Below are 14,627 nucleotides of genomic sequence, written 5' to 3' on the forward strand. Positions count from 1 at the left end.
GGGAAATACTTTTCGAGCACACACATGGCCTCTGCAATCATCCACTTAGCCTGGTTCAGATACTCTCTGCTAACCACCTTTGAGCACAAAATTCTAAAATACAAACTGACTTGTTGAAGCGCAGTACGCAAGTCTTTCTCTCCTGGAAAGGCATGTTGAAGCAGAACAGGTAATAGTACCCCATAATCACATGGTAGTCATGTGACTTCAAGCTTCTCAAGTTCAATTGCTCCATATTTACATTGTTACTTATATTCGACGAAAAGCCTGTGGGAACTTTCAGATCTTTAAGAATCTGACAAAAATTGGTTTTCTCTTTTTTCTCAAAAAAAACAGCGGAACCATCTCTACTCCTTTATTTGTTTTATTCTCTTTCCACTCTCCATGGTGTAGTTTATTTTCCTTCAATTTGTCACGATGTTCCATGCAACAATAGCCTTATTATCCTTATCAAAGATAGTGTAGATAATGTGTTCCATGACGTTCTTTTCCGTGTGCATCACGTCGACACAATGCTCAATTAAGATGACAACAAACAATGCACTGATATAGCAAGACTTTACTCACCAATTAATAGAAGTAGAGAAAAGAATGTCTCGCTTGGTACAAGTTCTTTCCCTCGCTTGGTACAGCTTTGCAAGGACAACAATATCTCTCTTGTTTAACCAGCTTCATGATTGACCCCCACACAGTGGGACTGATCCGCTTCAGGTGTTCGCATCAATGAATTCTCGAAAAACAGAGATAATGGTACCATCAGTCAACCAAATTTTCAGTAAGTAATGGAAGAAACTCTAATGTGTCAAGAGTTTACCCACCAACTGTAATTACGGTGGTAGGTTGTACCTTTTTGGCAGGAATCATGTGAATTACATACTCAAAGGGATCACAATGGTAAAGCAAACAAACCTGAGATTACAATGACTTGTCAACTCTCTGCAGTAGGTATTCTCCAACTTCAGGTGTTAGCATCAGTGAAACCTCACAAAACAAAAAGAAATTGTAGCATGTAAGTATATCAGCCGGAGGTAGCGAATGATAACAAGGAAACTAATGATTATAATAGTTCAGTCACTAGTAAATTTAGAGAGGAGAATGTTTAGCTCGTCAGGTTAGATGCATTAATCTCCTTCAATTACAGCAAACCTAACGACCATAACATCTCCACACTGAAAACTCTATGGTAGTAAGTGGTTCTTTTTGGCAGAAATCATGTAACACACATACTTGAAAAGAATGAATAAATGTAGCTTGAATAGATCATAATAGGTAATGAAACAAACCTGATATTAAAATAACTTTCCAACTTTCTCCATACTAGGTAATCTCCAGCTCCGGGTGTTAGAATCCATGAAACCTTGCAAAACAAATAATTATTGGTCAGATGCATGGCAGCTGAATAAAGCAAATGACATATTTGAAGAGGTCATAATAGGTATGGATAATAAACCTGAGCTTAAAAAGGCGACATGTGGTATCCCATGCTCAGGGGATTTGCATATATGAAAGAAACACAACTGATAAACTTCTGTATCAACATTCTTGTCCACACCAAAGTTCCTGAAAACAGACAAAAAATGATATGAAATATCAAAAGAGGATACAAGGTTGCCCCTCTTCCCTCCTCCTTTACCCGGGCTAGGGTCCGGCATTTAAAATGGCGGAGTTAAAAAGGGGGGGGGGGGAATAAAAGCAAGTAAATAAAAGACCTCCATATATAGATACACACAAAGGAGTACAACCCGATACACTCGGAGAAGTGTATTTTAAGAAATGTTTAAAGTGACAGAAAACTGAAAGGAACTTTTCTGGGGTACACTCTAGCTAGAGAGTGAAAAAGACTCCACAAAATTTAAGCAGCAGTATGTATATGTTAGTTTAAGGAAAGCTGCACAAAAAACTATGTTTCAAACTGCTTAGTCTAGATCTTGCAGGACCAACCAGTTTGCAGGCAAACTAAGAAGCTTTCAGAGTTACACTCTAACTAAAGAGTGACTAAATAAAAAGAACACAACATAATATAAGAAGCAACATATGTATAAAATGTAAGGAAAGTTGCACCAAAAGATAAGTTCCAAACTGCTTAATCTACCGGTTGCAATACCAACCGGTTTGCAGGCCAGATTAGAAATCCACCTACAACATAATCAGCCAATGTGAAGCATTTTTCCGGGCCTTGAGGAGCATCGTGTACAGGATAGTGCACATCAAGAACAACCTCAATGCATACCTTCCTCTCGTCATGATTAACACTCACCCCGTGACAGATTTGTCCACCCAAGCCGGTAACCACATAACCTGTTGCGACTGTCTCCCTTTTTTTGTTAACAAGACGAACTTGAGGCTCTCCTTCAGCAGGTATAGTATTAGCAGCAGCGCCAGGTTGAACGACGGGAAAATGGATATCAGGGACTTGTGCTCTGCTTTGACATTGGCATTGTTCTGTTGGCTTGCCATGAAACTGAAAACAACCTATAACCAAAACCAACCCATTCAATTCAATAGTTGATTAAAAAAATATAATCTCTAACTATAAAAATTAAGGACGTAAATGAATTACAGATTGAAGCTCACCTTTGAGAGAACACTTAACTCCTCTTGGATACTGTCCATCCTTCCTTCATTACCAGCTGGAGTAAATGAATTGGCTTTTGCACTCGCGGATATTGAAGAACCAAATTTTCCTTGTATTGCTTGCTTCTTGGTAACAGTCGTTGAAAAGCCTCGGCAATAACTTCGATTAGATTCATCACCAAAAGCTTGAGTAACTGTATCATTGGTAATATCTACAACAGTCTCAAAACCAGCTTCGGATTCAGCCTTTCTCTTTTCTACGGCAGCCTTCACTTTTTCCTGAAATCCAAAAGAACCAAACTGTAAACAATTAAATTTATTTGAACTCTGAACAACATATGATGGTCCAATACTCACATATGCTTCAACTGCACTTGGATGTACAACTCTATTTTCCCTACATGAGCCAGCATCCAGCTCTCACCACGACACTCGATAACCCTACCTTCTTTTTTGGCCTGTACAATCAATATGGTCATTAAGGGTTGTCCAAATAAAATAGTTTGAGAATTTAATGTTAAGACCACTATATTATAAAGTACTTACAACTCTGTAGGATTTGTTGGCATGGCAGAGTCTACCTAAACAATGTTGAATCCTTCTCTTCCGCTGGTTCTAAGCATGTCTAGCATACTTTGCTTGCATGCTAGGCCGGTACTCATTATGCACAAATCGTTTCCAAACGTCATCATTAACACCATAAGGGCATGTTGCATCCATCCCTTCCCGAGTCTCAAGATTTTTCAGAATGTTAAGGCGTAACTCCCATTTGAATGAACGAAACTTCTGGGGAAATATTTTTTGTCCAAATGGCCTAACAAGAGACTCATCATATGCGAAACAAAATTTTCCCTGAAATGACGAAGTATTTTTGTCATCCATAAACAGTAACTAGGTAGTTGGTCTATAAACACTGATATGTATAAGTGGAGCAAACCATAGAATGAAATGTATATGAGATAATAAGTTACCATGAGCGTGTTCCAGACTTGGTCCTTAAAGGCTGCAGGAATGAGCCTCCAGTCTTTGTAGTCAATTGGACAGTGAACTCGAATGAGTTCCCCTGCACGAGTTGCAAACTTTGATGCATATTCGCCAAATGGTCTTCCACATCCATCTATTTCCACCAAGATTCTGGGTGGAAGTTGTGTCTCCTCCAAGTTAGAATCATATGGAGTTTCATCATGAGATAGAGAACCATTTTCATAACCACCATGAGATGGAGAACTACGAACATTAGTTGCAGAACCAGTTTCATTGGTAGACACAACATGATCTGAAGAGTGACAATACTGACTTTACAACATCTTCATACCAAACAAACCAAACAACAAACAACATATTAGGCATTTGAACTAAAATGAGAGCAAACCTAGCAGTGAACGAAAATACAAAACCCCAAATTCTGGTTGAAATCTATGGAAGGAGATTACAACCAACAAAGGTATAATTTTAAAGTAATAAGAACAACCTATGAAGAAAAACTTCATAACCATGTAGAAACCCTGAGATTGGTTGTAATCTATGGAAAGAGATAACAACCAAATACCAAGAATTGCAAAGCAGTAAATAACAACATACAAGTAAATCCATAAAAGGAGATACCAACCAACAAAAAAGAAACCCTAATTTGAAATATATATTCGAAAGTAAAAGCTACATAGATTACCTCTGGAGAATGAACGAGGTATAAAGATGTATGCGAGGTAAGAGGTAGGAAGTAGAAAGGGGTATAAGTGAGAATCGCGAAGGAGGAGGGTGAGAAAGAAGGGAAAGAAATTAAAATCTTCATCTCCTTCTGTTTATAGAGAAGGATTAGATTTGAAATCATTCTGAAAATTTGAGAAGGGGGGAAATGAAATTTGAAAGGGAATAAGAAAGGGTTTCTCAAATTTGAGAAAGAATTATAAAAGGTTTCTCAAATTTGAGAGGGAATTGAAATCTAAAAGATGTATCAGAGTGGGGATTTGAGAGGGAACGAAATTTGAGACCAAAATTGAAACCTTAATTTTTCGGACAAGAGAGAAGAGTACAATAATAGAGCAGAGATTTGCTTTTCTCTCAAAATATCTAGGTCAAAGGCGTCCAGATCGAGGTCAAGTTGATCAAATTTGTGGTCAAGTTGGTTAAATTTGTGGTCAAGTTGGTCAAATTTGTGATCAAGTTGGTCAAAATTATGGTCAAACACATAATCGGAAACAAAACAAGGCATACTAAGTTTGCAAGATTACCATATACAGACCCAGTGTTCTCGTCCAGGTGAGGTTTGAAAAGTCAAATATCAGATTCTATGGATCCTGAGTGGATTCTACAACCTATTATTGAACTCAGGTTGCAAGATTACCATATACAAACCCAGTGTTCTCGTCCAGGTCAGGTTTGAGAAGTCAAGTATCAGATTTGATGAAACTGCAACGTATATTATGGAACTCAGCTTGCAAGATTACCATATACAGAACCAGTGTTCTCGTCCAGGACAGGTTTGAGAAGTCAAATATCAGATTCGATGAAACTGCAACCTATTATTGAACTCAGGTTGCAAAATTACCATATACAGACCCAATGTTCTCGTCCAGGTGAGGTTTGAGAAGTCAAATATCAGATTCGATGGATCCTGAGTGGATTCTACAACCTATTATGGAACTCAGCTTGCAAGATTACCATATACAGACCCAGTGTTCTCGTCCGGGTGAGGTTTAAGAAGTCAAATATCAGATTCGATGAAATTGCAACCTGTTATTGAACTCAGCTTGCAAGATTACCATATACCGACCCAGTGTTCTCGTCCAGGTCAGGTTTGAGAATTCAAATATCAGATTCGATGGATCCTGAGTGGATTCTGCAACCTATTATTGAACTCAACTTGCAAGATTACCATATACAGACCCAGTGTTCTCGTCCAGGTCAGGTTTGAGAAGTCAAATATCAGATTCCATCAAACTGCAACCTATTATGGAACTCAGCTTGCAAGATTACCATATACAGACCCCATGTTCTCGTCCAGGTGAGGTTTGAGGTGTCAAGTATATCAGATCGGATGAAACTGTAACCTGTTATTGAACTCAGGTTGCAAGATTACCATATACAAACCCATTGTTCTCTTCCAGGTCGGGTTTGAGAATTCAAATATCATATTCGATTGATCCTGAGTGGATTCTGCAACATATTATGGAGCTCAACTTGCAAGATTACCATATACAGACCCAGTGTTCTCGTCCAGGTGAGGTTTAAGAAGTGAAACATCGGATTTGATGAAACTGCAACCTATTATTGAACTCAGCTTGCAAGATTACCATATACGGACCCAGTGTTCTCGTCCAGGTCAGGTTTGAGAAGTCAAATATCAGATTCGATGGTTCCTGAGTGGATTCTGCAACCTATTATTGAACTCAGGTTGCAAGATTACCATATACAGACCCAGTGTTCTCGTTCAGGTGAGGTTTAAGAAGTCAAATATCAGATTCGATGAAACTGCAACCTGTTATTGAACTCAGCTTGCACGATTACCATATACAGACCCAGTGTTCTCCTCCAGGTGTGGTTTAAGGTGTCAAGTATATCAGATCGGATGAAACTGCAACCTATTATTGAACTCAGTTGCAAGATTACCATATATAGACCCAGTGTTCTCGTCCAGGTCAGGTTTGAGAAGTCAAATATCAGATTCGATGAAACTGCAACCTATATTATGGAACTCAGCTTGCAAGATTACCATATACAGACCTAGTGTTCTCGTCCAGGTCAGGTTTGAGAAGTCAAATATCAAGATTCGATAGATCCTGAGTGGATTCTACAACCTATTACGGAACTCAACTAGCAAGATTACCATATACAGGCCCAGTGTTCTAGTCCAGGTGAGGTTTAAGAAGTCAAATATCAATTCGATGAAACTGCTACCTGTTATTGAACTCAGCTTGCAAGATTACCATATACAGACCCATTGTTCTCATCCAGGTCAGGTTTGAGAAGTCAAATATATATTCGATGGATCCTGAGTGGATTCTGCAACCTATTATTGAACTCAGCTTGCAAGATTACCATATACAGACCCAGTGTTCTCGTCCAGGTCAGGTTTGAGATGTCAAATATCAGATTCCATCAAAGCGCAACCTATTATGGAACTCAGCTTGCAAGATTACCATATACAGACCCCATGTTCTCGTCCAGGTGAGGTTTGAGGTGTCAAGTATATCAGATTGGATGAAACTGCAATATATTATTGAACTCAGGTTGCAAGATTACCATATACAGACCCAGTGTTCTCGTCCAGGTGAGGTTTAAGAAGTCAATATCAGATTCGATGAAACTGCAACCTATTATTGAACTCAGCTTGCAAGATTACCATATACAGACCCAGTGTTCTCGTCCAGGTTAGGTTTGAGAAGTAAAATATCAGATTCGATGGATCCTGAGTGGATTCTGCAACTATTGTTGAACTCAGGTTGCAAGATTACCATATACATACCCAGTGTTCTCGTCCAGGTGAGGTTTAAGAAGTCAAATACAGATTCGATGAAACTGCAACCTGTTATTGAACTCTCTTGCAAGATTATCATATACAGACCGAGGGTTCTCGTCTAGGTGAGGTTTGAGGTGTCAAGTATATCAGATCGGATGAAACTACAACCTATTATTGAACTCAGGTTGCAAGATTACCATATACAAACCCAGTGTTCTCGTCCAGGTCAGGTTTGAGAAGTCAAATATCAGATTCGATGAAACTACAACCTATTATGGAACTCAGCTTGCAAGATTACCATATGCAGACCCAATGTTCTCGTCCAGGTCAGGTTTGAGAAGTCAAATATCAGATTCGATGAAACTGCAACCTATTATGGAACTCAACTTGCAAGATTACCATATACAAACCCAGTGTTCTCGTCCAGGTCAGGTCTGAGAAGTCAAATATCAGATTCGATGAAACTGCAACCTATTATTGAACTCAGGTTTCAAGATTACCATATACGGAACCGATGCTCTCGTTCAGGTGAGGTTTAAGGTGTCAAATATATCAGATAGGATGAAACTGCAACAGGAGCATAAAATTTTCCTTGATTTCAAATTTACGAAAATACCCTTATGGAACAGGTGCATCAAAAAAATTTGGTGACTTCGAAAATTACGAAAATACCCCTGACGGAACAGGTGCATATAATTTTCCTTGATTTCAAATTGACGAAAATACCCCTTACGGAACAGGGGCATAAAATTTTCTTGATTTCAAATTTACGAAAATATCCCTTACGGAACAGGTACAACAAATTTTTCGGTGACTTCGAAAATTACGAAAATACCCCTGGCGGAACAAGAGCATTAAATTTTCCTTGATTTCAAAAAATCTTAAAATACCCATGTCGAAACAGGAGCATCAAATTTTTCAGTGATTTTAAATATACGAAAATAGCCCTGGCGGAACAGGAGCATTAAATTTTCCTTGATTTCAAAAAATCCTAAAATACCCATGCCGAAACAGGTGCATCAAATTTTTCGGTGATTTCAGATTTACGAAAATACCCCTGGAGGAACAGGAGCATTAAATTTTCCTTGATTTCAAAAAATCCTAAAATACCCCTGCCGAAACAGGTGCATCAAATTTTTCGGTGACTTCGAAAATTACGAAAGTACCCCTGGCGGAACAAGAGCATTAAATTTTCCTTGATTTCAAAAAATCCTAAAATACCCTTGCCGAAACAGGTCCATTCCATTTTTAACGATCACAAACACACATACACACACATGTATATAATAATATATATATATATATCTGTTTTACACAGCACACACAAAATGTCTTCAAAGGGTGTGCTACAGGAAAACAGAAAAATAGAGATCACATCCACATAGCGATCTCTGAACAAAAAATATATCGTCGTCGTATCATCCACATAGCAATTGTTCTGTTTTGTTAACCATATACCAAAAAGTAAACCAAAAAATATACCCCTAGGTATCATCACTAAGTATATATATACCAAAACATACCCGCAAAAAGTTAGTTCATCCATCGGCAGTTAGAATCCATCATCCTCATTCATCATCATCTATAGAATCTTCCTCATAATTGTCATATTCATTCAATTCCTCAGATTCATCTTCTTCATCTTCATCATTCTCTTCTTCCACATCTTCGTCGGTGACTTCACTTGTCTCATCTTCAACATAGTCTTCATCGTCATCTTCTTCATCTTCAGCATCCACTAGTGCTTGAGCATACTCCTCCTCTTCTGGATCAACAGGCCCCATGGGAAAGTCATTCCAATTGTCTGCTTCTATTTCTTCCTCCAAATCAGCCTGCGGGAGCTGCTCTACCTCCTCATCTGGTGAGTATGACTCAGGCACATGCTGAAAAGGTTCCCAATCTGGTTCAGCATATGATTTAGTATCAGATGCCAGCAAATCTACTTGTGGAGGACACCGCGGCATACTTGCTGCAAGTAATGCTTGTGTACGACGAAACTGTTCATGTCTGAACTTGTCATACTCCTCTTGCATAGCAGCTTCTTCAGCAGCCTTCCTCCGGCGTGCCGCTTCGTCCTCTTTAACTTTGAGCTCTATTTCATGACATGTGACGAAGTTGTTCAAACACTTCTGGAGTTGTTTCAAATGTTCCGGGGTCATGAGCTCAATCAGTTTATAAGACTCGGCAAGAGGATCCTTGGAGCTTCCTGCCTCTGCTTCATCATCTGAACAACAGACCTTAGGCTTCTTTCCTTTCCTGTCTCTGTCCCTCTCATGTGACGAATCAGGACTGCGACTCCTCCTTGACACCATACAGAAGTGTATAAAAAGTATTGCTGCAAAATAATTACTTTGGTGTTATACATAACCAATTACATTGCAAGAGAGATAACAATTTGCATTTTCATTCAGAAACAGATCAAATCCTAGAAACAACAACAGAAACAATCTGCATTTTTTCTCAAAAAACGGATCAAACCCTAGAAACAAAAGTTAACAACCACCACAAAACTTAAATCAAACACATCTGCATAGTAGAATAATATAATTCAAACAAAACCCATATAATGATTACACTTAATTCTTAAATCAATCACACACCACCAACACAAACAAATTATTCCCACTAGATAGTCTACCACAAAACAGAGTAACAAAAAAAAATTAAAAAAAAATACATTAAGTGTTATTACACTTCTCTGCATTCTCTTTGCAGCAAAGAAAAAAGGATCATTGAAAAAAGAATCCATTTGTATGCAATCATGCAGGGGAAGATGAACAAAAATAACACTTAAAAGAATACAAACCCATACCTGTGTAGATGAAGATTGAAGAGTATGGTTTATTCAAAGATTCAAAAGCAGCTAAAATTGAAGCTGATTTTGCTGTTGTTTTCCCACTTACTTCAGCTTCTGAACTATTGAAGATCAACTAATAACTGCTGGTTTTTTGTCTCTGAGTAGAAAGCATAAAATACTTTCCCATAGAGGATGATTTTGTTGGGAAAAGGAGTGTTTTTTTGGTAGTGATAAAAGGAGATGTTGGGTGGAAACAACATCTTCTAACTTAAGGGCGGCTAAAAAGTGGGGCGAAAAATAAAGGAACTTACACATGGATCTGTAAGCAAATATGTGTAAAAATAGGGGGGGTGAAAAACAACAAATTGTTATTCAAGACCAGCATTAATATGATCAAATTCAAAGTATCTTGCAATTGGAATCTGCATTATAAAGGAAACTTACTGATCGCACATATATTGGAGATTTTTCATTTCTTTGATCTAGGTATACGCTTTTGCTCCAGCAATTTACGTAGATGTGGTTCCTCTTCTAAAATATCTTGAAAACTGTCGTGACCTGGTATCTCTGCTTTGTCCACATCTGCAGTCATTTCTCTCGGCGTATGAATAACAACCCACCAATATGGATGTTTCACGTCTCTGGAGTAGAAAACTTGGGCAGCCTCTTCAACGAGAATCACGGGATCTTCCGAAATATTTATATGGCTTTTCAATCTTGAAAGATTTACCAAAGGAAAATCTGAATCCTGACAGACCTTTGTTCCATTCTCTACCTTCACCCAATCACAGTAGAAGACAATTTCTCTAAATGTACCATAGTTCAACTCTAGGATTTTCCTGATCACCCCATACCACCGGGTTAGGATAATAACAGGGATTTTATCCCTTTTCGAGCTCCTAAAAGTGGTCGATGCAACCACGGTGACACCACTGTCCTGGGTCTTAGCCGTTTGCTGGTTTGCTTGGGAACAAAAACTAAATCCATTCACACGGTATCTTTTGTACTCTTTCTGAGACACTGGACCTCTAACGTAACGCCACAAATCTGTATCCATTTTGTCTTCTGATCTAAGCTATGAAATTGAAAAGGAAATCAACACATCAGCATATTGCATCATTACTACGCTAACAAACAGGAGCGCCAATACAAACGTTTTCATACAACCAATTAAGGAACATGGTTTGCATCTCGACTTCCTCCATTGCAACCCCATTGATGAGTGCCAAATATTGTATATATTTATCCCTTTTTGTTGGCATTTTAACTCATCTTTTGCGCATTAATTCTACATTTTATCCCATATTCTGTATTTTCATTGTTTTCAAGAATAAATATTTTTATTAATTAATTTTGCATTTTTAGGTAATAAATAAAGTTCGGATGAGTCGCGGAGCGAAAAGAGCAGAAAAGTAGTGAAAAGCCGGGAGAAATTACGCAAGGAAGCCGCGAAGAATGGTGCGCACAACCTCATTTTCTACACACAAAAACGCCTCCGTTCTCAGCCATCAGATCAGTTCTCAGAAGCATCCGACGGTCGCTCCTTCATAGAGCATCAAAATCTGAAGTCTCTGCCGAGCACCACAGCGCTGAAATTCCAAGCCTTCAGATTAGATGGTAGTTGAATCCAACGGTCGCTCCCTTGTTGTTCATCAACGTTTGATATCTCCGCCTTACACTACAACACCTAACCCCATCTAGAGCCGTTAACTTCGTTGTATCAAAAAATCTGACGGTCGCTACAAGCTTCACTTCACATCACCGTCCGATCTACCTACCATCTTCGCATCTCGCAGCTCAGAGTCACAGAACATCAAGATTCGGTAGACCCGCCTCACACCCTAGCAACCGAACCCATCCACCTAACCAAACAACCCCCTTCTCCCATTCTATCGAACCCATCTACCACCATCACCCCCCTCTCTGCAGAACCACCTCCTTCCCTGCCGCACCACCATCATCACCACCACTCCCTGACGCCACCAAACACCACCAACTCTCCACAACAACCCTAACCCACATCATTATTTCCCCTTTCACCAACTCTATGTCCTCCTAATCACTCAATTTCACGCCTCTCCCATGTCAGGAACCCTAGAGGTGAAATTGACAAATTAGGTGAAATAGAGTTGCAATTGGAGGCGTGGATAACATCAGGAGAGTCAGAGAAAGGATGGGTCGACGTCAATTTGAAGATTAGGTGAGTTAATTTCACTGTTGGAATTTGGGGAGTTTTCTATAAACCCTAATTGTATAATTTAGGGGAATTGTGTTTGTGAGCTATAAATAGAGAATGGGTGTAGTGTGAGAAACTTTATGCTTGGAATAGCCAGCATCCAGGACTTTCATGTCCTGTTAATCTTTTCAATTTCAGCTCAAACTCATTTCTGTTCATGTGTGTTAGTTTTAATTTCATGTATTTTCATATCCTGTTTAAGTTACTGTTAATATGCTTGGAATAGCCAGCATCCAGGACTTTCATGTCCTGTTAATTGTTATGTTTGTGTTTATTGTTAATGTTTGTGTTAATTGTTATGTATGTTTGGACTAGCCTGCATCCAGAACTTTCAAGTTCTGTTAATTTTCATGTTTCAGTTCAATTTCAGTTAAGTTCAAATTTTGTTAATGTCTGTGCAATATCCTGTTAGTGTTTCTGTTAAATGTTCATTGTTAATTTCAGTTATGTTCATGTTAGTTGTGTTAATGCTCCTGTTATTTATAGTTAATGTTCATGTTCTGTTAATTCCTGTTTAGTGTGATGTTCACTGATAATTCTATTCACTGTTAAATGTTCACTGTTATGCTCACTGCCATGTAATGTTTGTGTAATGTCATGTTTAAATTTGCTGTCACAATTGATGGAATGCTAGGCTAGATTTCTGTGAAGCAATGTGTTGATTGTGCAATGGAAGAAATCAGTGCTCATAGCAAGCTGATTTTCTTACCATTCCTTTTGTATGCTTAGGTTGCAGTGTTGATTGTGCATTGGGAGAAACTAGTGCTTATAGCAAGCTAGTTCTCTTCCCATTCTTTTAGTATACCTCCTGAATGCCTTAGCCTAGCCTTGCTTGTTCTCTTCCCAAAAGAACATTTTGCATTCTCTTATTTTCTGTTGGGTTTGTAATAATTTATTTGTGGGCTTGTTTGTTTAATTTGTGGGCTTGTTTAAATTCTTTCATTGGACTTGTATTTTGGACTCTGGGTTTAAACCCAGCTGAGCTTATAACTGATTGTGGGCTTGCTTCCACTCAAGAGTGGACCTCGAAACCAAAGTTTTAAAACAAACGTCGGGCCTTAACCAACTGGGCCAAATTAAACTTTCAAAATTAAAACTTAGTGTTTCGTGGGCCGCGGCCTTCCTTCCATTCCATTAGAGGACAAACAGTGGGCGTGCTCCCATTTCAAAAAACCAAATTTTATTTTCTTTATTTTCTTTCTTTCTTAAAAAAAAAAAAAAAAAAACAAAAACAAAATTTTCTCTTGCTCCCATTCAAAACCAAATTTTATTTTCTTTTTTATAAAAAAAAAAAAAAAAAAAAAAAAAAGTTTTATTTTTCTCCCATTTAAGTCCAATTTTAGTGTTTTGAAACTTTCCATATCTCTACACTTTTTCTTTTGGGTTGATCCTCAACTCTTTAGACTTTTGGTGTATGGTGATTTTTTTTGTATATAATCCAGTAGATAAAATTTCTTAAAAACCCTTTTGTTCCTTTTGTATATATTTTTCTAATCCAATATGATCTCGGCTGAAATATGTTGGATTTTTGCCTCGAATAACGGAGTTTTAATTCTGCTTTCGCCGAAATCGGGTATTCTCTCTCCTTTTACTCTACTCAGCATGTCCCTTTCCATATGTTGCATTTTAATTCTTTCCATATTTTGAAACATTGAGGACAATGTTTAGTTTAGGTTTGGGGGTATAGAGTAGATACCATGATAATTTGCCATAATTGAAAACGAACTCCTTCTTCTTTTTTGAAAAAATTGAAAAATTCCAAAAAAATTGAAAAATCAAATTCAAAAAAATTAAAAAAATTGAAAAAAAAAATCATAAAAAAATGGAGCTCATTTACCTTGAAATGTTGACTCTTGTGCAAATATGTATTTTTATTAGGAGTCTTAGTCTAGATATTTAGGCACCCTGATTCTAGCACAATTCACATAGTGATAAGAAATTTGCACGCGCACGATCTACCAATACATGTATAGCCTCGATCTTCAAGGTGTTTGATAGGAAGTCACGATTGCCAATCACTTTAGAATACTGAACGAAACTTGACTAGCTTGTTCTTTGGTTGGTTGGGATAGAAGGTGGAGGTTACATTAAGAAAAACAACCATCGAATTTAACTGGGTGCATCAAAAAGGGCTACCTCTTGCAAAGTGTCATGTAATTTTTGTTTCCTTTTGTATATGTATCAAAAGTGTATCAGTGTTAAAAAAAAAAAAAAAAAAAAAAAAAAAAAAAAATCGATGTATATATTCAGAAAAAAAAAAGAGAAAAAAATATCAGAAAAAAAAAAAATACAAAAAAATCAAGTATTGTTCAATTCCATCCTCTCTTGTTCCACAAATAAAAGAGAGTAGTCAATGTAAATAAGAGTCATGTAAAGAGTTATCTTTTGTTGTTTCGTTGTAATAAGCAAGGAGGGTGTATGCCATTGATGTACAACGCGAGAAATTGTGAAATACCTCCAACTCATTCACAATTCTCGTAAAGTCCGGACAGCTAGCTAGATTTCGACCTCAGTTCTTAGCCTGAGAAACTATCTCTTGGTGATTAGTAGTCATGACTTCA

At 37.8% G+C, this 14,627-nt stretch overlaps 1 protein-coding gene across 1 annotated transcript; it reads right to left on the reverse strand.

Annotated features, from left to right (window-relative positions):
* Window positions 1-8,601: 8,601 nt before the first annotated feature.
* On the reverse strand, window positions 8,602-9,345 carry LOC113311974 (mitotic apparatus protein p62-like). The gene has a single exon (XM_026560754.1). It carries the CDS (start codon window positions 9,343-9,345, stop codon window positions 8,602-8,604), a length of 744 nt encoding a protein of 247 aa, XP_026416539.1.
* Window positions 9,346-14,627: the final 5,282 nt, after the last annotated feature.

This window comes from Papaver somniferum, chromosome 9, assembly GCF_003573695.1.
Source record: "Papaver somniferum cultivar HN1 chromosome 9, ASM357369v1, whole genome shotgun sequence".
Taxonomy (NCBI): domain Eukaryota; kingdom Viridiplantae; phylum Streptophyta; class Magnoliopsida; order Ranunculales; family Papaveraceae; genus Papaver; species Papaver somniferum.

Bases quoted from the DNA above. Each gene is read 5' to 3' on its own strand.
- LOC113311974 (XM_026560754.1), bottom strand. From the start codon at position 9,345: ATGGTGTCAAGGAGGAGTCGCAGTCCTGATTCGTCACATGAGAGGGAC.